The 23,848-nt window shown below is 35.5% G+C and overlaps 3 protein-coding genes across 5 annotated transcripts; 1 reads left to right on the top strand and 2 right to left on the bottom strand.

Annotated features, from left to right (window-relative positions):
• Positions 1-5,803: 5,803 nt before the first annotated feature.
• LOC112695243 (uncharacterized) lies at positions 5,804-9,684 on the bottom strand. The gene is made up of 8 exons (XM_025747502.3): positions 9,348-9,684; positions 9,079-9,251; positions 8,625-8,838; positions 8,108-8,274; positions 7,725-7,849; positions 7,296-7,356; positions 6,675-6,723; positions 5,804-6,216 (listed from the first exon to the last, which is right to left on the bottom strand). Exons 2-8 carry the CDS (start codon positions 9,235-9,237, stop codon positions 6,137-6,139), a joined length of 855 nt encoding a protein of 284 aa, XP_025603287.1. The 5' UTR covers positions 9,238-9,251; positions 9,348-9,684; the 3' UTR covers positions 5,804-6,136.
• A 902-nt stretch (positions 9,685-10,586) lies between these two features.
• LOC112695241 (uncharacterized) lies at positions 10,587-15,526 on the bottom strand. Its single transcript, XM_025747501.3, has 3 exons — positions 14,790-15,526; positions 12,409-13,226; positions 10,587-11,758 (listed from the first exon to the last, which is right to left on the bottom strand). The coding sequence occupies exons 2-3, from the start codon at positions 13,075-13,077 to the stop codon at positions 11,183-11,185; spliced, it is 1,245 nt and encodes a 414-aa protein (XP_025603286.1). The 5' UTR covers positions 13,078-13,226; positions 14,790-15,526; the 3' UTR covers positions 10,587-11,182.
• A 948-nt stretch (positions 15,527-16,474) lies between these two features.
• Positions 16,475-23,819, top strand: LOC112695240 (ATPase 10, plasma membrane-type). 3 transcript variants are annotated; one of them, XM_025747499.2, is made up of 22 exons: positions 16,475-17,578; positions 17,690-17,762; positions 17,870-17,989; positions 18,755-18,853; positions 18,956-19,093; positions 19,214-19,348; positions 19,457-19,636; positions 19,715-19,921; positions 19,997-20,116; positions 20,188-20,307; positions 20,385-20,507; positions 20,606-20,710; positions 20,986-21,130; positions 21,274-21,435; positions 21,623-21,861; positions 21,963-21,995; positions 22,083-22,164; positions 22,243-22,403; positions 22,479-22,652; positions 22,736-22,918; positions 23,014-23,177; positions 23,414-23,819. In XM_025747499.2, exons 1-22 carry the CDS (start codon positions 17,460-17,462, stop codon positions 23,508-23,510), a joined length of 2,979 nt encoding a protein of 992 aa, XP_025603284.1. In that variant the 5' UTR covers positions 16,475-17,459; the 3' UTR covers positions 23,511-23,819. The 3 variants fall into 3 exon arrangements, with proteins under 3 accessions (XP_025603284.1, XP_029154619.1, XP_025603285.1); XM_029298786.2 differs by lacking the exons at positions 23,014-23,177; positions 23,414-23,819 and having other exon boundaries at positions 22,740-22,883; XM_025747500.3 differs by lacking the exons at positions 16,475-17,578; positions 17,690-17,762; positions 17,870-17,989; ... (1 more) ...; positions 18,956-19,093; positions 19,214-19,348 and having other exon boundaries at positions 19,507-19,636; positions 19,755-19,921.
• Positions 23,820-23,848: the final 29 nt, after the last annotated feature.

Genomic DNA, 23,848 nt, shown 5'->3' with positions numbered 1-23,848 from the left:
AGCAGAGTGCAATGTAGCCAAGCAATCCCTAATGAGCAAAGAAGCAAGAAGCAAGAAGGGTCAGTCATCTCCTTGAATGTACCAACAGAGAAGCATGGTGGCACAGCGGCGTAGGATGTAGAGACGAGCACGCTGCTCCTTAACCAAAGAAGCACACTTGTTGGTATATCGCTTTGACGATGATCTTCTTTTTCCTCCTTGCATGCTTGAGGTAGTAGGCTTCAAAGGGCAAACCCTAAAAAAAAGAGAGCTTTGGAGCCTTGAGGGCGAAGGAGGGCAATATATATATATATAGAAAAAGTGTAGGGACTACCAAGTTTATTAAATTCTAGTCAGTAACTAGTAAAAAAAAGTGAATAATCTTATACCATTAAATAAAATCTCACACCATTAAAAATATCATTAATAACTACTTAATAACTACAAATTACAAAAATTGATGTTCTTAACACTCCTCGTATATGAATATATGGTTAAAACTTAAAAGTGGTGTTGCTTGAGAGGTAAGGGCGGTAGTTGTAAGTTCCAACCAAGGCAGGGGGGAATGGATATTGGGAATGGGATTCCTTTACTCTTGTGTTACTTACCCATATAAACTAAATTAAAGTAGGTGCCGTAGCAAGTGGGAAAGGATACATGCAATACAGACAAAGCATGGCTATGGGAACACGCTCATCTGCTCACTGCTGCGGAAAATGTGCAGCTTATTTGCTAATTACACTGCGTCCACTTACTCATCTCAAATTCAAAACTTTGGATTCTAATTAACCATATTTCAGTGGTGCTGCCATCTAGAAATTAGATTTGTTTTGATCGCTGGGTCAAATGGCTACTGGCTATTGGTTATTGTGATCGTGATCTATTTTGTTGACTTCATTAATGATAATTTAGATATTAATGTATCTCTTATTATTATTACAGGCATGTTAGGCATGCAAACTTTTTTTACATATAAATTTATATAAATTCATCCAAATCTAATCAAATTAACTCTCAATTTAAATTGCATATAAACAGTGCTTTTTTAATTTTTAAATAATACAAAAATTATTATGACAAATAATTTTTTTCTAACGATCAAAACTACAACACTCAAAATTCAAATAAATATCAAAATTTTTTAAAAATTTCTCTAAATCGTCGTGAAAACTGAATAAGTTTTAAAGTTAAATTCGAAATCTTCAACATCAAACACAAAAAGAAAACACAAGATTATTGAAGGTAATATTCACTAATCTTACAGTTTTCTCACTTTTCTCTCTTTCATTCTGATCGCAAAACGCTACAAACTCATAAATCTCTTTATTTAATGTTCTTGCCTTTCAATGATTATTGTTCTGATTATACGCTTCATTTCGAAGTAAAATTGTTAGGTCGACATAACTGTTATGTTAGATCAGTGTAAAAATATTACATAGTTTTTGTCGTATATTTTAACCAATATCTATATATGTTTGAAGCATTTGAATTTGTTTTTGTGCATGTTTGAGTGTTTGCATATTTCGAACTGCGTTGGTCTCAGAACTTGTTGAAAATGTTTTGGTGTATTTTGTTGTTGTTTCAGTGTATTTGAAAATTTTTTTGTTGTATTTCGTGTGAATTGAGGTGTACTATATCTATTATCCGCTTTATGCTATAACTAGAGAAAAGGATATTGTTTTTGTATATATTTGAGTGATTAGCAACTGTTAACATGCAGAAACTCAATTTTTCGTATTTAAAGAACATCACTTTTACGTCAGTTAATCTTTTTTTTTCTTTTTCTTTTCCTTTGAAGCATTTGCAATATGTTTTTTAGTGTTTGACCCCAATCTATTTTTCGAATGTCCTCTTGTCATAATCCGTGGAAGGGCTTTGAAACTCGTTAATATCTTCCAACGAAGTATCATGGTGAGATAATGAATATTTTCCTTTACTTTTGACTTTTTATTCTTGCATCTCAGTCATAGCGTTATCGTAAGCACGGTGCAGAATCGCAGTCAACTCCTCAGATTCTGATGCAAATTCACAAATATTTTGTAACCGAAACACCAAATCATCAAATATCTTGCTTCTTAGCTCCAACAGAGGCTTGTCGTGACTGCTCTTGATATGTGTGTGCCTCTTCTTTACATTCTTGCTCTATCGTTCCAATATATATCTTGGTGACATTTTATTTACTCGCTCAAAAATTAATGCGCTCAGTGAATGACGGCACAATATCCCTCTTGACTCGAATAATAAGCATTGGCATTTAATTTCAGCTAATATCCTGTCGTATGTAACTGCAAACTTGTTGAATGTTGAATTAGAAACCTATTCTACAACTTCATATACCGTATAACCTAGAGCAGAGTGCGTTGATCTTATGATGCAATTCCCCTTTCCTCTTAATTGTGATTGGACTTTCCTGAACTTCTGGTGAGTATATATACATGTTGAAACTAAGCTTCTATTGAGGATTTTGTTACACACAGTATGGTGGTATGAAAATCTGTAGCATCCGATTCTCTCTGCTCTTTAATTCCTATGCAATTATCGTACTGTTTGACGAATTGGATAAGTGAGCTGTTGCGCATAATAAACTTGTTAAAAAAAGCATGCATACTCTTGCTCCTTTGCGTGCTTCTCATCCCAGCTCAGAAGTGGTAACCAAGATATATTGGAATCCATAAATGATGATCTTTTGAAAAGCTCTGAAAAAAACCTAAATCAGAACTAAAATACACCAAAAAACCTATAATTTGACGCCTCTACTGTACAAGCAAAACACATACTAAAATTAACAACATTAGTTAATCCTAATAAAAATAACATTATCTGAAAATCACTTGTTGTCCCCAAGACCATTCTTCATTAAAAAATCATTCCAATTCCTATCAAATAATTCTTTTGTAAAAGAGTTCTAAACAACATAACTCATCTCGTGTTCAATTTCTTCATGTCGTTTGTAGTTATTTAATTTACTTGGGATCTTCTTCATAATATGCCAAATATACCACTGGTGAATTGTTGTGGGCATACAAGCCTCAATAGCCCTTTGTATCGATGTACATTGATCGGTAAAAATGCCTTTCGGGGCATTTTCTCCCAAGCAACGAAGCCAACATTCAAATAACCATTTGAATGATTGAGTATCCTCATTTTTTTTTAAAGTACATCCTAGAAGTGTTGACTGACCGTGGTGATTCACCGCAACAAAAGAACCAAAAACTAGATTATACCTGAATACAACGACACAGAAACAAAATCATTAATACACCAAAAGAATATCTCTATACACCGAAAATGATATCAAAATATACTTAAACCAGAACAGCATATTACCTGTTTGTATTGTAAGTGATATCAAATGAAATAACATCTCCAAAATAATCATAGGCAGCCCTACTTCTTGCGTCGGCCCAAAAAATAATCTTAATTGACTGATAAACCTAAAGTTCAAGCTCGAAAAAGAAATTATGATTCTTCTATTTCATTTTTAATAAGTATTTTCCAAATTCTTTTGCATCATCTAGTTCCGAAACATTCTGCACTTCTCTCGTGATGTAATTTCTCACATCTTTTTCAATAAAACTTAATTTACGATGACTCCCTGCTATTGCGACAGATAATTGGTATGTTTTACTTAGTCTGATTTTGGCTTCCTCATTATTCTCTATTGTACGTCGTACGGACATGCTTAATGCAACACAACCTTCGAAATGATCAAAATACCACCATTCTTTAATATATATATATATATATATATATATATATATATATATATATATATATATATATATATATATATATATATATAAATTCTTGCATGACAATTTAATCCAGCTGAGGGATTTGTCTTCTCAGTTGGAGATATGTTTGATTTCCATTTCCTCTCTCTGCTACGTGTAATCAATTGGTTTTTAATTTCATTTCCCTTCTTATTTTTGCTCCAAATTTTTTATAGAAAAATCTGTAACTTTCGAATAATCTTTGTAGAATTTTGCAACTTCTTCAAGCGTGTTAAAAGTCATCTCAACTTTTGGAACAAATTGTTCATCAACATCACACAGAAACTGCAAAGTACACCGAAAATAATCCAGAATACACCATATTAAAGGATAACATACACCGAAACTCATCATCAAAAATAATAAAATTAGATTTAAAACTCATACATTACATTCAAATTCAAACCATCAACTATGCATAACAATTTTCACAAACAGAAACTAAATAATTCAACTACAGAATCATAAACTACTAACAAACTACTTTAACTAGATTCAAACCACACCTCACTACTTGATTCAATTCAAAACAATAATACAATTCACCCTTGTTCAATTGAAAAGTCTGAACCTATAATACACCAAAAATTTTCTACAATACAAACCAGCAACGATGAATATCAATTTTCACAAACAAAAACAACATTATTCACCTACAGAATCATAAATTACTAACGAAAACATTAACTAGAATCGAACCATACCTCAACCACTTGATTGGATTTAAAATAATAATCAATTTCACTCTGGTTCAATTGACAACTTGAACTTGAATAATTTATTATCTTCAACAACTAGATAACTGTTCAAAACTAATTTCAGGGCTTAATTTCAAAAACGTAGAGAACAAAGAAAATTCAAAAATAAAGAAAGAGAACACAGAGAACGAAGGAAGAGAAACGCAGAGATAGAAGAGAACATAGATCGAAAATATTAAAAAAATTCACGCATTAATTGAAAAGTTAGTTAAATAATAATGCGTAAGTAAATTAGGTTAAAAAGATTTGTTTGAACTTGTTTGTATAAATGACTTGTACGTAAAAAAATTCTTGTTATTATTATAAAAGAGAGCATGGTGAAGTGGAATTTCACGCTCTGAGTCCTCGTAAGTATGGTAGTACTGTTCATGGCATGCCCATCATTAATCACATGCCACGCAATGGTTCATACATACATAGAGAATGACTGATTGGATTAATCCATGCTCTCATGTGTGTCATCTATTAGCATGATTGTTATTATGGTATTTATCCTCTTTTTCTACTATTCTTTGCTTGCTCTTCCTGACAAATTTCAAATATCAAGATTTTTACATGTTTAATAAGCCATTTCATCCAATCATATATTCATATGATGTTTTTTTACCTATTTTTGGTAGGGGTTATGGCAGTGGATGAGGTGGCGACCCCTATGGTGGTGGAGGAGACTATGGCAGTTGGATACAAGGAGGAAGCCGTGGAAAAGAGTGAAGAGTGATTAGTGGATACATAGAGCACATACAGCTAAAAAGATTTAATCTTAGTTATAATATAGATTTACGTGGATTTACAAATCAAATCAAATAAATTATCATTTTGTATGTATTCCAAACAAAGAATTTAATTTGAAAATTAAATCAATGTTAATTCCATTGTATTTCAAAAACACACCCTTAATATTTTTCTTTACGCAGTAGTATTATCATTATTTATTTAGCGTTCATTTGATGGTAACTTGTAAGATATACTGTGGTCATAGTGTCATATCTTTGAATAATTTGTCGGGAAACGATAATACCACTCTTCCCCCCTTTTTTTTAACAAATTTATACATACAGTACAAAAAAAAAATCATGTGAGGAATATCATTATAAAATATAAAAGTAACATTATCATTTTCCTAATTTGTGACGTTCTGCCAAGTGCACTCACTAACATGCTTCTGCCGATAAAAGCAGGCATGCGTGAGGGTGCAGAGTGGTGATTGTAAGAAATTCACGTTTACAATAAATCACAAATCGCGCAACAAAATTTTGATAATAATTTGAGCTTACCAGAAAGAGACACACAAGGTGTTTAAATTATTAATTTACCCTCATAAAAAATATGTGTTACACTGGCTAACAGAAGCGATGTCTCGATATAAATCTCAAAGATAAGCTGTTAAAGCTTTGTAAAGTGAAACAGAAGGCTACACTAATCGATCAGTTCTGCCTTCACTTCTTCTCATTGTACAGGCCACAGGGTATGGCAATTCTCGTTTCAGGACACAAAATTAATAAAATCTAAAGGCCATATATAGATAAGCTACAAGCTTTCAACCTAATAATTCATAAATTATAGATCAAAGAATAAAAGAACAGAATGTACTTGCCATTATTTATCACGACTTTAGAAATCACTTTATCACTGATGTGCCTTTGCACTTTGGCTCTCAAGCTTCAAAGGGGTAAACATGAAATTTCCTGAAAACAATGCTTCTTTATCTGCCAATTCAAAAGATTCACATCTTGGTTAAACTCAAAAACTAAAACTCAAAAAGAAATATAAATATCTCCACCAGATCCTTAGAATGCTTCCAAAATCATTTCTTTCATGGTTTCAAGCATTCTAACAGTACAAAGACATGTAACAACCAAGGATAACCCAAGTTTAAAATTCAAAATAACTTTCTTCAGGAAAAGAACTGATAGGGTAGAAGTTTGAAATATATAGATAAGATAAGTAGGATATTCTGCATATATATATATATATATAGAGTGAGAGAGACCTTCGCAGAGTGATAGGAAGCACTTCAACTCACTATAGTTTACAACGTAGTTAGTATACAGTACACAGCAATAGGCATAGTCCCATATTTATCATCCACTTTGTGACAACTAATATTAACAGTTTGACACATACAGAAACAGTTCTCACAGACAAGGTCTGAGACAGTCTTTACCTGTTAAAGTCATGCAACTTACTTCCCGACGAGCATACCTGGCCATTGCCTATATGAAGGTTTGAAATTCAGTTTACTCATATGAAAGATGAAACAATAGAAAATCAACTATACAATTAAAAATGAAATGCAAAGGAAACAGTTTAGGCCAAAGTGCTGGGGGGAATTCTCTTTTGAAATGTGTGTCTAAAAAAAGTCAAAATTTAAGTCTCTTCAATCAATCCTGTAGATTTAATCAAAAGTGACCACCAAATGATCCCAGTTTTAGCAGAATCTAGATTAAATATAATATGTTAAAAAAAAAAAGAGGGTTTTGGGGGGGGGGGGGGGGGGTGGGGGGCAATTATGAAAGGGGGAATGCTTAAAAAGTCAAACCGAGCCAAAATTTTGATCCAGAGCAGACGCAATTGGTGTGGTTAACGAACGGTTAATAAGCTGAAGGACTTTATTTGAATATTCAAGAAACCTCAGGCCTCAAGGTTCGGTATATTGGCTTTGTTATGACTTTTCACAAATTGTCCAATTTCAAAAACCGTATACTATAAATGCCACACAACATCTATTCCCCGAATATAATTAAAAATATTGACCGCTATTAACATCATTCAGAGGAGAGCGTACATTCACCAACTGAGAAGCAGCAGTATCTGGCATTGATGAACCATCATCAGAGAAAATATTCCTGAAGCAAAAAAGATTGTAGATAACGATAAACTATGAATATTGCATAAATGATAAAATTCTTGAAAGAGTGAGCTATTCTCATTACGCAAATTATTTATGTAAGCACCAATAAGTTTATCAAATTCTGACAACTGAACAAACTCTGCTGAGCTGTGTAACTAACAATAATTGTAACTGCCAACTAACTCAACTGAAATTATTCTGTTATAGTGTAGTGATAACCAAGAAAAGAAATGAGAAAAAAACCAGTAACTATTATATGGTGTAAGCAATAATGTGATAAACTGCGTCTGTCACTCGTCACTGATATAGTACCTAAATTAGGAAAAATCAGAGAAAGGAGTATAACTTCAGAGCAGAACCTACCTCCATAAAACAGTAGCAAGATCACTAGGTTTAGCCTCTGGAAGCATTGCAGTGTCATATGCAACGATGTTCCCGTAAAATATCTTCTCCAGATCTTTCATCCACTTAGTCAACAGGAGGTTAACCTGTCATTCCAAACCAAAATTGTCAAAATTCAATAACATAAAAACCAACTGCTACATGCCTCGTACTGATTTGCACAAAAGGAATTCGGATAGTTAAATTATGCCCCATTGAGGGACTATTAATGGATAAGTAAATCAAGAAACAGATAATTACTTAAGTGGTTAACAATTAACATTCTATAAAATATAAGTATTTAGGCGAGTGTTTCAAATTATACATTCCTGGAGAAAAAATATCTAATCTAAAAGGCTACTCACTCCAGCTTTGGACACTCTCAGCTCCACATCATGATTGTATATCTCGTAAAGGTACTGCCCAAATTCAACACCCTCCTTCCCCTCTTGTTTCAAGCGACGCAAACATAGCCACATATGAAGTACTAGTAAAGAGAACGTTGTTTTGAATGTTTTCTCCAGGTTAAACACTGCAAGCAGAATAACGAAGTTTAGAATGCTACAAGATTTAACACAAGTTTGACAAATACTAATCTAAGGTGGGAGGGAGAAGAGGCTTTACACCTTCCCACAATTGGTGAACAACAAGAAACTACCTATTACAAGATGGGGAATGCAAGCAAAACAGCTCCAAGTCTGCAAACTACCGAGCTATAACACATATTTCAGATGTTTTATGTTGTATGGGAATCATTGTTCGTCAAATTATGTGACCAAAAACCAATAAGAAGATGAATTGGTTGGATATAAATGCACACGTGCATGCTACATATTTGCATAATGCATCTGAGCAAGTTTTACATCTATCAGAAGAACACACCTTCATAAATCGGAGGTTTATCAACTTGCGAAATGATTCTTTGGTATACAACATTAGCCCCTCGAATTGACTTGCTCTGCTTACTATAAAATAGCATGAGTTTTAGAATGAAACGCTTGATGCCCTGATAATTTGGTTCTTCAACTCTTCGTGGTGAATCCGGGGGCAGGGCCAACGAACAGGGTGCAGACCAAAACATTTTGTCTAAGTTTACCTGCAAAACACATGCTTTCTTTTAGCAGAACCTAATCAAGTGGACAGCACAAATTATCAAATAAAATGCATAATACTTTGTCTCGCACAGAAGCAAAACCACATAAAAATGAGAAACCTTATCAGAGTAGCTACCAATTAGGTTTAGTTCGTTAATTTGGCTACGCAGCTCTCTACTCAAGTATATTCGAATAGAGAAGAGTACTCTAATAACAAAGAAGAAGGTTTATGAATATGATACCAGTGGCGGTTGGGGGGTGAAAGGTTTGTCTTCGGTGGGTGGTGGAGGAGCCGCAGCAACCCTGGCGTAGCTATGGCGTGTCCCAGTGGCACCAGAAACAACATTCAGAGATCCAGCCTTGCATAAAGGAGTAAATGCTCTTCTCCATCTTTGCAACATTCTCGATCACTTCTCTGTTCCATAGCATACTCAGAAATCAGAATAAATAAATAAACAAATAAGTAGATTGCACGCTGGGACTGAATGAAACAAAAGAAGCAGGTAGGTACCCGGGTTAAGTGATTGAGCTCGATCACAGTTGTTGGAGCTGACTCTTAACCCTTTCCAAGAATAACTGAATCTTGGAAGCGGAAACGACCAATATGATGAGAATTAGAATAGCAAACAATCTAGTAAAAGACAGGAATAAATGCGCGGCGGTGAAGGCGACGGAGATGGCGGCAGCTTGAGAGAGATTCAGAGAGAGTTGCTCACGGATGTGTTATGGGCTGAGAGAATACGTATTGGGCTAGTATTATTTTTTTGGTCAGGCGTATTGGGCTAGTATAGCTAGCATTAACTTGTATCGTAGGCTTCAACCCATTATAGTTTCAGTATGAGAATACTAAGCCATCAGAGGCCATTTTCCGATTTGGGTTCAATCCCTCAAAAATCACGTTCTGAACCGGCATCGAACCTCACTTGCACAGACTTCTCTTTCTCTGGCTATTTTTTTATTCATTTGGATCTGGCCATGAGTTTGTGCTCAGTTCTTGATTCTTTTTGTGCGGTTGTATTTGCGGCATTGTTCCAAGTTAAGTTGTTTTACTTCCATGGCCGAATTGAATTCATTGTTTTTTGATCTTTTGGTTTACAAGTAATTTTAATTTTTGATTTTTTGAAGTAGAAATTGTACATCAATTTTATATAATCCAATGATTCTTCTAGCAAAAATAACTAAAATTCTGTGGCTATGAAGATTGAAGATGCAATAACAAGCTAGGGAAGCAATAGGAGGATTTGGAAAAGAGGGAGAGTTGACAAGGAGAACACGGGGATGAGGCGAAAGTGCAAAAGGACGGAAGAGCGGCAGTGGCGGTAGAGGAGGATGAAGCTGCCACCATGAAATAGAGATGGGTGGTTGAAATTAAAAATGGAATTGAAGAGGGATAGGGTTTTGGAGGGTTGGATTGCCAGGTAAGTTCGGATAATAACAAAGCAAGTGCATAACCAAAATAGGGTACTTTCGGATAATAACAAAGCAAGTGCATAACCAAAATAAGGTACTTTTGTCACACGGAAGGCAACTTTCGTGGGTATAAGATCAGTTTTGATCTATCATGGATACATATGTCAGCGTTATCCTCTTTTATGGATACAAATAGTCATTTATTCTAGTAAGATAAGAAGATACTTGGCTATAACTCAAATTTTTATTTGATTGTGGTATAGGATAAGTTGAAAATCATGCATTTTAGTTTTGTCTCCCACACAACTTTGCAGACAGAACCTGCAATGCAAACATAATATAATCACATAGAACTACTAAAGCATGTAATATATGACACAAAAGCCTTCAATTTCCCTGTTAAATATGGTTACAATATACTTGGGAAATAAATAGTCTTATTAATAAGAAAAAATAATTTGAAATGCTTCAAAGTAAATATATAGCATTCAAATGCTTGAATCTTGAGCTAGCACTACCTACAGCAGAATGCTGAAGAAAAAAGAATTGCAAGCAGCATTGTTAAAACAAAGACCTCATTTTTATAGCAGGAGAAACCATACTCCGTCGGCTATCCGTGTACCAATGCAAAGCAATGTAAACCATGAGTCCATCCATTCAATTGGTTATTCCCATTCCTCCCCAAATAAAAAAATTGATTCTGAAACCAACATATCCCTGTTTGAAAAAATAGTGGTGCTTCATTTCAATCCTCCAAAGATAGATCATTCCCACCACTTTTTGGTACCTTAAGGTCCAAAAAAGTGACAATTTTTTCCTTTTCGGTCCACATTTTAGCTTTCCACTAGAATATATACAGCGACACTTGAGATTCCAAGGCGCTATAATAAGAATTGTTCTTAGAAAAGAATCAATCAAAGGTTCATAGCTGCCATGTCAATAGAACCCATCATCTTCTTGATCACTGTCTTCATCATAATCTTCTATGTACTCATCCTCACTACTCCCCAACATGTAATCGTCTTCATCCTCATCTGAAATTGTCGCAGTAAAATCAGTCCTCACTGCTGCAAGTTCATCTACAAGCTCATCCAAATCACTACTCCCATGACCACCACCACTGTCAAAGCTCGACAATGAAAAAAACCCATCATCATCTTCCACGACAAAACCATCCCTTTGAGCTCTACTCCTGTTCTTCTCAATCACCAGATCCTTCTCCGAGACATTCCCATTCTCAACATCAATCCAAGGAAACCACAAATCGGCTTGCCTCCCCAGTGCCCTATCCCAATCCCCAACCACCACTGTCCCCAATTCCCTCTCTCTTGCTCTCCTCAACATCTCTGTGAAATCCGAATCATCTGAAACCAAAACCAGCCAATCAATCCCCCTGGTCATTGAGTGCTGCATCTGCCTCTTCAATGCCCAATCTGCAGCCTGAGGCTTATCCTCCACAGTCTTCACATATACCCCAGCCCTCCTCAGCTCTGAAGCTAGCCCATAACCAACCTTGTGTTACAAGAAACAAAAAATAAAATACTAATATACTATATAGAAAGAGATGACAATATGAGCTGAAAAAGTTTGCATAATGGAACAGAAACAAATTGTTCATCGTAACTACAGTGAGGCGTGTAAACATCAACCTTATGTATATGCCAAACCAACTTTAAGTTGAGTAAGTGCAGAAATTTCATGTAAAACTCTACGCTTTACTTTGTTATGTAATCAAATTCAACAAGTTGATGTATATGGTGTGTATCCAACATAATTTGTGAAACTATTAGGTTTTCTTAGAGTGCTCAAATGGATTATGCTCATACCATAAATGGAATGACATTTCAGCTTAACATACAAGATAGTTGCTGGTGCAAATGAAATATCATGATCATACGATCGTCATCCACTAAGTAGTCTCTTTTCTCATCTTTGTAACACCCGAACCCTATTATTATTATTGTAAAAAATCTGACTAATCTAACTCAAGCAACTAGTGGCTATCACTCCCACTATATGTTTCCTCCATCCCTATGACTCAAACTCCCAAATTGGTTATGATTCTAGAACAATGCATAAAAATGAACAACATTACATGGCACTAACATATAGCAAGCAAAATAAAAACAAGGATGATTAACAGAAAAAGAAAAGGAAGAAACCTTGGGCCTAATGAGAGACCTAGCAGCCTCATTATACTTTTCATTCCCCTGAATAAACCTCTCTTTAAAACGCTGCCGTTTCTTCCCTTTCAAGGACCTCATCCGATTAAGCTTCTTCTGCCTCTCTCGTTCATGCAACTGCCTGAAATGCTTTTTCAGATCCAGATTGGTGCGACACTTTCTCCCGCAGACGGAACACCTGTAGGGCTCCGACGGCACCACCAGGCCCTTCCGTTCCAGCACGTCGAGGTGCTTTCTCTGGCGGCGATCCTGTAGGACCCACTGCGGGAGGTGGATGAATGTGTGGCGATTGGCATAGGCAGAGATGTCGACGACGTGGCCAAAGTGAGTTGCGAGGCGTGTGAGGGAACGTGCGGCGTCGTATGGGGGTCCTCGTGGGGGCTTATTGTCCAGGTCCCAGAGGACGACTACTTTGGGGTGCTTAGGGGTGTAGATTCCTTGGTTGTTCTTCACCATGTCGATTTCGATCGAAGAAGAAGAAGAGCATGCTGTGATGATTGGCTTTTGATGGTGGCATTTTAGGTTTGATGATGTGTGTGGGAAGAAGAGTGAGATTGAGAGAGAGTGAGAGTGGAAGAAGTGGAGTTTGTTGACTGGTGGCTGATTTGTGGGGTTCAAAACACTGGCTGTGACTGTGAGTGACTTCATGTTTTCATGCTTTGCTCTGTTTTTTGCAGTTTTCGTTTCAGCAAGATAGATAAGGCTGCCAAATAACCAAATCACCCTCTTGGATATAGGATGGGTTGAACCGCTTTAGTTACTGATTCACTGATTCAACCGGTTCGACCGTGATTCAACTGAAAAAACCATTTTATAATAAAATAATAAATAAATATAAATGAAGACACTAAAACATAATTATAGTCTAATATAAAGTTTAAAATATCATCCAAATTAAAAGTACTATCTAAACCATAATGTTATGATGTCATTCAAATACACAATCAAAAGTCAAATAACAAAAAAAAATAATTCAAAATTATCTTCTTGGGGGCAAACACCGTTCAGGTATGATTGATGAATGCCGATTAGGCATTATCAAGTTTCTCCTTATCAGATTGAAAACCTTGTTCAATTAATTAGCTGTTGTCGATTTTTATGCTTTTACTGCATGTTCTGCGCAATGAAATGTTAATGACAAAAACTAAGCAGAGCTTTTCAAACTATAGGTGTGCACTTGTGTTATGATGCATGGCTGTGGTCTTGTGAAGAAACTATATGATGAGCTTAAAGACTTCATGGTAAAGAACAATTTCATATCAATAGAAGATTTCAGAGGGTAATAGAACTTAAAACTTGCCCAAATACGTTTTTAGTCCCCATAAAATCGTAGTTTCTTTTTAGTCCCTGCAAAATTCAGAAGATGATTGGTCTTGGGTCCTGTTAAATGCTGACGTGATATACAGAAATCCAACCCTTGCATGTCGCATTTCATCACATTTAACAAGAGACAAACTAACGACAAGGACCGGGGATTAAAAGAGAAAATCACAAATTCTAAGGGACAAAAACCTTATGAACAGAAACTGATCTGGTTTCAACTTTCCAATAGATTGAAATACAAAAATGGAAGAAAAGCATTTTGATATTTTCCTTTTCTTTTTTGTTTTCAGGGGACGAAAATTGCAGGGCTTCGAAATTATCCAATAACAATACAATTCAATTACAATATCACAGCAACCCACTCCAACCAGTAATCTCAACAGTCAAAATTATTCAAAATTATTCAACCCAGTAACAACAGCAAGGTTCACAGATTGACTAACAACAATTATTCAAAATTATCCACAATCCTAAACCACAGTAATGAAAAATCACAGTTCACATATTAACTAACAACAATTAGTCAATTATAGTTACAAAAAAAATTAATACCTAGAAGCTAGAACAGAGCAGACTGAGCAAGAGCGGGACAAATTCAAAGGTTTCAATTTGCCAGGAACCAAAACAAAGCATGTAATCCATGTTGATCATATTTGACATAGGCAGCCATTCACATAACCTGTACTAATCCTGGTTTGATAGTAACAGACAATACCCCAGACACAGCCAGTTACAAGTCAGTGAGAACTCTAGACCCTATCTTATCCGCCTTCAAAGTAACAATCCACCAAATAAGATTTACAAGACCAGCTAATAAGTTATCAAATTAACAAGTTAATAAGATCAAGAACATATCAAAACAAGAACATAACAACACAAGTTAATAATCAAAACAAGTTAACAAAACAAGTTAATACAGCAAACCAACAACAAAACAAAAAGTGGAAGTCTGGAACAGCAACCTAATAATTAAAACAACAACAAACTAAAACAATAACTGAAAATCAACAGAGGAGGGAGAGGGAGCTGGAGCTTACCTTAGGCTTTCACGCGTTCTGAAAAATCGACAGAGGAGGGAGAGGGAGCTGAAGCTTTATAACTCGACGGAGATGGCTGAACAGAGGGATGAGTAGCGGCGGAACGGCGTCTGAACAGCGGCAGAAGCACGGCGAAACGGCAGCAAAAACACTGCGAAACAGAGGCGTTGCGACGACGCTGGAGAATCGCGGCCGGCGGCGGTGGCTGGACTGGTTGAAGAACAGCGACGAGATGGAAGAACAGAGACTGCTGCGTTCGAAGTGGTTATGGTCTTCTGGAGTTGTGAGAGGAGGCGAGAGAGCTGAGGGAAGATAGGGCTTTTTGGGTTTTTCCATTTCCTGATTGTTAAAACGGCGTCGTACGCCTCTTTTTTCAAAAACCCGACCAAGTATCGGTTCGGTCGACCGACCAGTTAATTTTTCACAGGTATCAGAGTCCAGTCTCTCTTCCTCAAACCTCACTCAGACTCGGCCCCTCTCCAGTCTCCTCTTCACCGCCGGTCATCCCCTCCACCGTCGCAGTCCCTGCGTCCCCCTTTCCCACCCTCGCAGTCGAAGCGGCCGTTGTTCATCGCTCGTCGCCCGCAGTCGCACTTCGAAGCCGTCGCCCGTCATCCTCCGCGCAGCTCGCAGCCGCTGTCGTCCTCCGCGTTGCAATCAGCGCAGTAAACAGTCGCATTCCTCCACATCCTTCACCCCCGCTCTCTGAATCTCTTCAACTAGAGTGTAGATGTCTCGGGTGAATGATTTGGTTCTGTTTTTTTATTTGCAATTAGCTGTTGAATTACTGTTTTTTGTTTTTTTAACCTTCTAATTATTTATTGAAAGTAATTACCCAAATTAGTAGAAGTGAATATTTTAGTTTCAAAAATTAATACACAGATTAATTTTTAAGGTTTTATTTTGGCAAATAAATTAGTTTTTATTTTATTTTTTTGGCAGAGTAATTATTCAAATCAGTTTTCAAAAATTTTAAAAATAAATATTTTAGTTCCTAAAAAAATTAATGTACAAATTAATCTCTAACATTTCTCTTTATTAAACATAACAATCTTTTATTTAAAAAATAAAATAAAATAAAATAAAATAATTATTATTATATTGTACAATAATTTTTTATATTTTTTAGACAAAAAATAATAATAAATTTATTTATTAAATATATATATATATATATATATATATATATATATATATATATATATATAATCACTCAATAATAATAATAATAGAGGTTATTCTACAAGATAATTTTGTTAGCATGTTAATTTTGTTATTGTATTTTTAACCTTTACATGATTTATTTCAATCAATAAAAATTCTAAACACTAACCTTTACATCATGAAGAACTATCTCTATTGTTATGTTTGAACCTTATTTTTATTTAACCTTTGACAGGAACGGCTGAACAATTCCTTCTTTGGTGGAAACAAGTTTTCCACCATTCTGCTGAAAAGAAGGCTCAACTTGTTCTGTAATATATAAAAACATTTTGGTGGGAAAATAGCTCCACCATTTGAATATAGGTTAAAAATATTAATATTAATAGATGTTATATTAATTTATTTTCTAATTCATTAATTAATTAGTATCTATTACATTATTTAAATATAGGTTAAAAATATTAATATTAATAGATGTTATATATTATCAATAACATAAATATGTTATTGATTAATAAAAATTTTTTTGCTTATCTTTTTTAATTTAAAGATATTTAGCAAAGTTTAATTTTTATTTTAATAATTATATATAATTAAACAATAATTATTTTTTTAAAAAGTAAGTATAAAATAAAAAATAAAATAAATTAATATAAATACTATTCATTAGAATAAAAAAATAAAAAATATTTTAAATTTTCATGAGTAAAAGAATTAATAGGCAAGTGGTTAATTAGGATATGTCTAATAATTAATAATATATTTATTAAAACACACCAAAGAACACCAAGAGAAGACCTGCCCTAGTGGTTGCAAGGGTGTTTTTGCAACTTGAATAACTCAAGTTCGAGTCCCAGCTCCGGTTCGAGTCTTGGTTTAAATCGGATTTGATCAGGTTTTTTAAATTTGGTCGATTTGTTTACTTATCCGGTTCAAATGTTAACCCGGACCGGTCTCAGTACCTCAAAACAAACGCGAGCACTGTTGTCAACAATTTTTCACTCCCTCATGTCAATGGCCTTAAGATAGTGGAGCTCCCAAACAATATTTACATTCGAACACAAACTACAATAATATCTTTCCTAGTTCAAGGTAGCATATATCTTGTAACATCAAGTTTTTTCTATTTTTGTGGTTCAAATGCATATACATAGTTTAAAAAGGAATTTTTCAATTAATTTAAAATAGAAGAAGAAATTCATATAACAATATAATACAAATAAAATAATTGGAAAAACGTGCTGTACTGTGTTGCTATGTATACGCCATACGTGGTAAACTCCACGTAATTGTCAAGAGAACATTTTGGTCATATTTTAATGAATATATAAAGATGAGCACATATATGTTAGTATGCTACTAATTGAAGACGGTTAGTTAGGTTGATGAAGGAATAGGCAAGTTATGAAGGGTAGTTGAAACCAACGGTCTTGTTATGTTCTTGGTGTTGCATATCCATGGTCAAATCTAATTAAACTTTGTTGGAACTTGGAACCCACAATATGCATGCTGCATGGATTTTTACCAACCAGTCAGACACCAATTCCATTTAGATATGCAAGTAATGGAACTATCCATCCTTCTTTGATTCATTTTTGTGTAACCTCCCTCTCTTGGAAAAGCAGGTAATACTCTAAGTTTGAACTATATATTGATATATGGATTATTATATGGTCTTAATTATTGAACTTACTGCACTTCACTAATCCTAAGAACTGAATCTGCTTAATTTGTAGTTGTAACATGGCTGAGGAACTGGATAAGCCTCTGCTTGATCCTGAGAATTTCAACCGAGATGGTATTGATTTGGTAAGTAATCTAACAAATGCAGGATAATCAGTACAATAGTGCATTTTCAGTTTCATCCTCAATCTTTGCAAATTGTTGAACAAGTAGCACTCAATAATTTTGGTCAGGAGCGCATACCATTGGAAGAAGTATTTCAACAGTTGCGAACATCGCGAACCGGACTTTCATCTGACGACGCTGAAGCCCGGCTGCAGATATTTGGCCCCAACAAACTTGAAGAGAGGAAAGTAAGCTAAGAACAATCTTCTCTGAAAAATATCTGATTTTCTGCATGTATGTGAAGCTTGATAGAAGTAGAACTGGTTATCCAATAAGATATATGCATCAGAGTTACAACTATGTAGTTATTTGAAAGAGCTTAATCATAGAAGGGAAATGCTGAACTGGAATAGGATAATATTGGAGGTTGAATATGAGCATTCTGCTGTCATTAGTTCGTATTGATCAAAGTTCAAGGTGTTCCTGTTTGTTTCTTCCACCACAAGAAATCTAGTTTCATATTATTTACAAAAATTTAATTTAAGGGTGAAGTTTGTCAAAAGTTTTAAAATACTCATAAGTTTTATTTTATTTCAATTTATCTCAAACATTTTTTATTTGCATCAAATTTAATCAAGAAGTTTAGGAGTTAGGACTAATTTATCAATAATTTCACAAGGACAACCTTCAACACAAGCAAATTGGCTCCTAGTTGTCAAGTACTGTCAATGCATTAGTGCTAAACTTCTTGAAAATTTAGCTACTTGTACATGTAATGGAAATTGAAAACTTCTGGAATAAAATTGAAACAAAATAAAGCTGAAAGGGCCGATGGATTTAAACTATTTATGTTCTATAATCTATATATTTTGTGCTAATTTATTATAGAACTGAAAGGGCTGATGGATTTCGTATCAAAGGTCACCATCCATAGCTCACTGACTAGCAAGAACTTATGCATATAATTGAAGAAATTCTTCTAACTATAACCTCATCCTCAACTGTTATTGCAGGAGAATAAAATACTGAAATTTCTAAGTTTTATGTGGAATCCTCTATCATGGGTTATGGAAGCTGCAGCATTGATGGCCATTATCCTTGCTAATGGGGGAGTAAGTAGAGAACATATTCACCTTCACTCTTCAATCCTTTGGTCCCTCATCACATGGTTCTTTAACCATTCATTGGGTACTTATTTGGAGAGATATTTTCAGGGGGAAGGTCCTGATTGGCAAGACTTTGTAGGAATTTTATGCCTGCTGGTAATAAACTCAACAATAAGTTTCATAGAAGAAAATAATGCTGGTAATGCTGCAGCAGCACTAATGGCTCGTTTAGCTCCTAAAACAAAGGTATTATTCTTTCTCTTTGACATCTGTTTCTGGAATTCATCAGCTATATTATATGCATATGTTACATAGAGTGATTCCTTGCCATTAATGAGTATAATTGCATTATATGCAATTTTGCAGGTTCTAAGAGATGGGCTATGGCAAGAGCAAGATGCAGCTATATTAGTACCTGGAGACATAATCAGCATAAAGCTAGGAGATATCGTTCCAGCGGATGCTCGATTGCTCGAAGGGGACCCTCTAAAAATTGATCAGGCAAGTCATTCTCAAAGAAATAAAGAAATCTAATACTACACTCATTTGCTACAACTACAATTATTTGTTGTTTAATGGTATCAAGAATCAAGATGCTTTCTTATGCAGTCTGCGCTTACCGGAGAATCTCTACCTGTCACAAAGAGAACAGGTAATGAGGTATTTTCAGGTTCAACATGTAAGCAGGGAGAGATTGAAGCTGTAGTGATAGCAACAGGAGTTCATTCCTTTTTCGGAAAGGCAGCACATTTGGTAGATAGCACAGAAGTTGTTGGGCACTTTCAGAAGGTAAATTTGGAAACTTGTTAACATATTTTGTATCAGGTAATTTTAACAAGCCCAGTTATTTAAGTATCTTTTGTGCAGGTCCTTACTTCAATTGGTAACTTCTGCATTTGCTCTATAGCTATAGGGATGCTACTTGAAATAATCATAATGTTCCCAGTGGAGCATCGTTCATACAGGGATGGAATTAACAACCTTCTTGTTCTCTTGATTGGAGGAATACCCATTGCCATGCCTACAGTACTGTCTGTGACACTTGCAATCGGCTCTCATCGTCTTTCTCAGCAGGTAAAACTCTCAACAATTTGTTATTGGAAGATATTTATGCTTGATACTCAATATGCTCTTTGTTCTTCTTTCAAGGGAGCCATCACAAAGAGAATGACAGCCATAGAAGAAATGGCTGGGATGGATGTCCTATGCAGTGATAAAACTGGAACTCTTACACTAAACCGGTTAACCGTTGATCGAAACCTTGTAGAGGTAAGAGAAGGAGATGACATACAAGGTCATTATCTCTGTTGTTATTGTCCTTATTGAGATTTGTTGAACAGGTCTTTAACAGAAACATGGACAGAGATATGGTTATTCTATTAGCAGCCAGAGCATCCAGACTGGAAAACCAAGATGCCATTGACAGTGCCATTGTTAACATGCTAGCTGATCCAAAGGAGGTAAGACATCCATGTTACTTTGATACAACAATGCCAATGCATATGTTTTCAAACCCTCTTCTATGATTCCTCTGCAGGCACGTGCAAACATTACTGAGCTTCATTTTCTACCTTTCAATCCAGTAGATAAACGCACAGCAATCACATATATTGATTCAGAGGGTAACTTTTACAGGGCCAGCAAAGGAGCACCCGAACAGGTGTCTAATTTTTAGTCCTAGTATAAGATGCTTGTCATTTCCTTCAGTTTTGTATAAAAAACTCATAAAGCTTCTTTAACATGTTTCTTGAAAACCAGATTCTAAATATGTGCCAAGAGAAAGACGAGATTGCTAGAAAAGTGCATGCAATCATTGACAAATTTGCTGAGAGGGGACTGCGATCTCTTGCAGTGGCGTATCAGGTAGCGTGGCATGCCATTCCTCTATTTCCATGCTTGGTAATTGATTGTGTACTAAAAATATAAACCTTTTTTGTACATAAATAATTTTAAGAATGGCCTACAAATGTGGTCAAACAAGAGTCAAGTTCCTCCTTAAGGTATTGGGTAAAAGGATGGAACCCAAAAGAACACCTTGAATCTCTCATCTTACCCAATTTTTTTACACTTAATCTATCTTCCACTAAACGCACCCGAATCAGTAATTGAATGGACTTACTCAAGGTAAAATCTTTCAGGAAATCCCTGAAAAATCCAAGGATGGTCCTGGAGGTCCATGGACATTTTGTGGTTTGTTGCCTCTTTTTGATCCTCCAAGACATGATAGTGCTGAGACCATCAGGAGAGCACTTAACCTGGGAGTCTGTGTTAAGATGATCACAGGTAAGTATGTAGTAATGAACTTAAAATGATATAACATATGCCTCCAATTCGGTACTTTTCTCCCTTATTATGCAAGGAAATATTTATTTCTAGGCCAAAAGATTAATGTATGTAAATATGAGCTAGTTTACATGGAAATGCAGGGGATCAGTTGGCAATTGCAAAGGAGACTGGCAGAAGACTTGGTATGGGGACAAACATGTATCCTTCTTCATCTTTATTGGGACGTGAAAAAGATGAAAATGAAGCACTCCCAGTCGACGAGCTCATCGAAAAGGCAGATGGCTTTGCTGGTGTATTTCCTGGTACATTATTCTGATTCTCGGTGCAAAAGTCTGAGAATTGTTCTAAGAAAAGTAAACCATACTTAGCATCCAAATAAGAAGTGATCCAAATGAATTTCTTTTGTATGATGTTATCTATTATTTCTGTAAAGGATACCGTTTCGCTAGATCTGTTTAACTGATTATTTTATCAATGTGATACTTTCAGAACATAAATATGAAATAGTGAAAATTTTGCAAGAAAAGAAGCATGTAGTTGGAATGACAGGAGATGGAGTGAATGATGCCCCAGCACTGAAGAAAGCAGATATTGGAATAGCTGTGTCAGATGCTACAGATGCTGCAAGAGGTGCTGCTGATCTGGTCTTAACTGAGCCTGGCTTAAGTGTGATCATCAGCGCCGTCTTAACTAGCCGAGCTATATTTCAGAGAATGAAAAATTATACAGTTGAGTTGAAATTAAACTTGAAAGCATGATTCCCAGAAAGTAGTCTTACATGATACTTCACATTTACTTGAGGCAAAATTGACAGCTTTGTTACATGCAGATATATGCTGTTTCCATCACAATAAGGATAGTGGTAATTAAACAAAGTTCCAATTCTATTCCACACGCATTTCTACTTTCTAGAGTTCCATACAACTTATCTACCTAAACTCTCTTACAGCTTGGCTTTGTGCTCCTAGCTTTGATTTGGGAGTTTGATTTCCCACCTTTCATGGTCCTTATTATTGCAATACTGAATGATGGTAATACTTCTTCGGATTGGATTGATCCAAACCAAATCGCGAACACCCCCACTTTGTACTCATAATTTTATTGTTTAGGCACGATCATGACCATATCGAAAGACCGAGTGAAGCCATCCCCTACACCTGATAGTTGGAAGCTGCCAGAGATATTTGCCACAGGAATTGTCATTGGCACATACCTTGCTTTGGTTACTGTCCTATTCTACTGGGCAGTAGTTGACACCACTTTCTTTGAGGTACAAAACTAATTTGCAATTAGACCTTATTCATGGACAAACATTTTTTTTAAGCTGAATGTTGCATTACTGCAGACTCACTTCCATGTAGCATCCTTATCCAGTGACAGTGAGAAAGTTGCATCTGCTGTATATCTGCAAGTTAGCATCATCAGCCAAGCTTTAATTTTCGTGACTCGCAGCCGCGGCTGGTCATTCCTAGAGAGACCAGGAGTTCTACTAATGTGTGCCTTTGTAATAGCTCAATTGGTAAGGTTTACTCAAAATGTCAACTGCAAATAAGTATGACTCGAATTTCGAATGGGTTTGTTTTTAACTCTCCAACTGTTCAGGTAGCCACCTTGATTGCTGTCTATGCACACATCAGTTTTGCTTATATAAGAGGAATTGGATGGCAGTGGGCTGGTGTTATATGGTTATATAGTTTAGTGTTTTATGTGCCTTTGGACATCATTAAGTTCATAGTGCGCTATGCTTTGAGTGGAGAAGCCTGGAATCTGGTATTTGACAAGAAGGTTAGTGCAGATATTTTTTCTTTTATTGACTTTGGTCCCAATAAGATAGGATATGATCTTGCTTATTGAAATGTTCTTGTGTGTTTCATCAAAAGACTGCTTTTACATCAAAGAAAGACTATGGAAAGGAAGACAGGGCTGCAAAGTGGGTTCTTTCTCAGAGGAGTCTGCAAGGACTCATGGCTGTGGACCTCGGAGCCAACGAGAGGAGCTCTTCTTGGATAGCTGAACAAGCCAGGCGCCGCGCCGAAATAGCCAGGTACTTTAATATAATATAATTTTAGGTGGAATCTCACATGTAGCTGTCTTCACGTGAAGTTGATAGTTGAAAATCACTAGATAATAATTTAGTCAAATATGTCAAATCATTTAACACTTCACGTCTAGCCAGCTAACTGTACGTAAGTTTTCACCATAATTTTATGAGAAATGTTATATATGCTACCTTTATATAAGAATCCTTGACAAGTCCCATTTGATAATGAATGCATGCAGGTTGGGGGAATTGCACACTTTGAGAGGACATGTAGAGTCTGTTGTGAGACTCAAAAAGTTAGATTTGAAAATGATCCAATCAGCACACACAGTCTAATTAATATGCTAATTATGTTTTTCTTCTTCTTTATGTCATGGCAATGAAAGAGATTTCACACCAAACAGAACTTCAAATGAATTACACATAGTGGATTCTCACTGAAACGCTTCACGGGTGGGATTCCTCCTGACATCATAAATTTTGTATTCTAGTGTTTTGATAATAAGGTTACCATGAAAGTTTCATTCATCAATTATTGGCTTCGATCCAATTATTACCTAGGAGGACCGCTGAATCGTGACTCTGCATTTATAAATTGATGTCTCACAAACACATAATAATAATTTAATTCAGAACTTGAAATTAGCTTCCTATGCTTTGGTTCTAAGGGGTGT

Source organism: Arachis hypogaea, chromosome 6 (genome assembly GCF_003086295.3).
Source record: "Arachis hypogaea cultivar Tifrunner chromosome 6, arahy.Tifrunner.gnm2.J5K5, whole genome shotgun sequence".
Taxonomy (NCBI): Eukaryota; Viridiplantae; Streptophyta; class Magnoliopsida; order Fabales; family Fabaceae; genus Arachis; species Arachis hypogaea.
The sequence above is the reverse complement of the archived record's forward strand: the minus strand, read 5'-3'. Positions and strand labels throughout refer to the sequence as shown.

Coding starts and splice junctions, on each gene's coding strand:
- LOC112695241 (XM_025747501.3), bottom strand. CDS start 13,077: ATGAAGTCACTCACAGTCACAGCCAGTGTTTTGAACCCCACAAATCAG. Junction 11,759..12,408: donor GGTCTCTCATTAGGCCCAAG/GTTTCTTCCTTT, acceptor TTGTAACACAAG/GTTGGTTATGGGCTAGCTTC.
- LOC112695243 (XM_025747502.3), bottom strand. CDS start 9,237: ATGTTGCAAAGATGGAGAAGAGCATTTACTCCTTTATGCAAGGCTGGA. Junction 8,275..8,624: donor TAAACCTCCGATTTATGAAG/GTGTGTTCTTCT, acceptor TTCTGCTTGCAG/TGTTTAACCTGGAGAAAACA. Junction 6,217..6,674: donor AAGTTGCATGACTTTAACAG/GTAAAGACTGTC, acceptor TTGAATTGGCAG/ATAAAGAAGCATTGTTTTCA.
- LOC112695240 (XM_025747499.2), top strand. CDS start 17,460: ATGCTGCATGGATTTTTACCAACCAGTCAGACACCAATTCCATTTAGA. Junction 18,854..18,955: donor TTATCCTTGCTAATGGGGGA/GTAAGTAGAGAA, acceptor AGATATTTTCAG/GGGGAAGGTCCTGATTGGCA. Junction 20,711..20,985: donor CTCTTGCAGTGGCGTATCAG/GTAGCGTGGCAT, acceptor AAAATCTTTCAG/GAAATCCCTGAAAAATCCAA.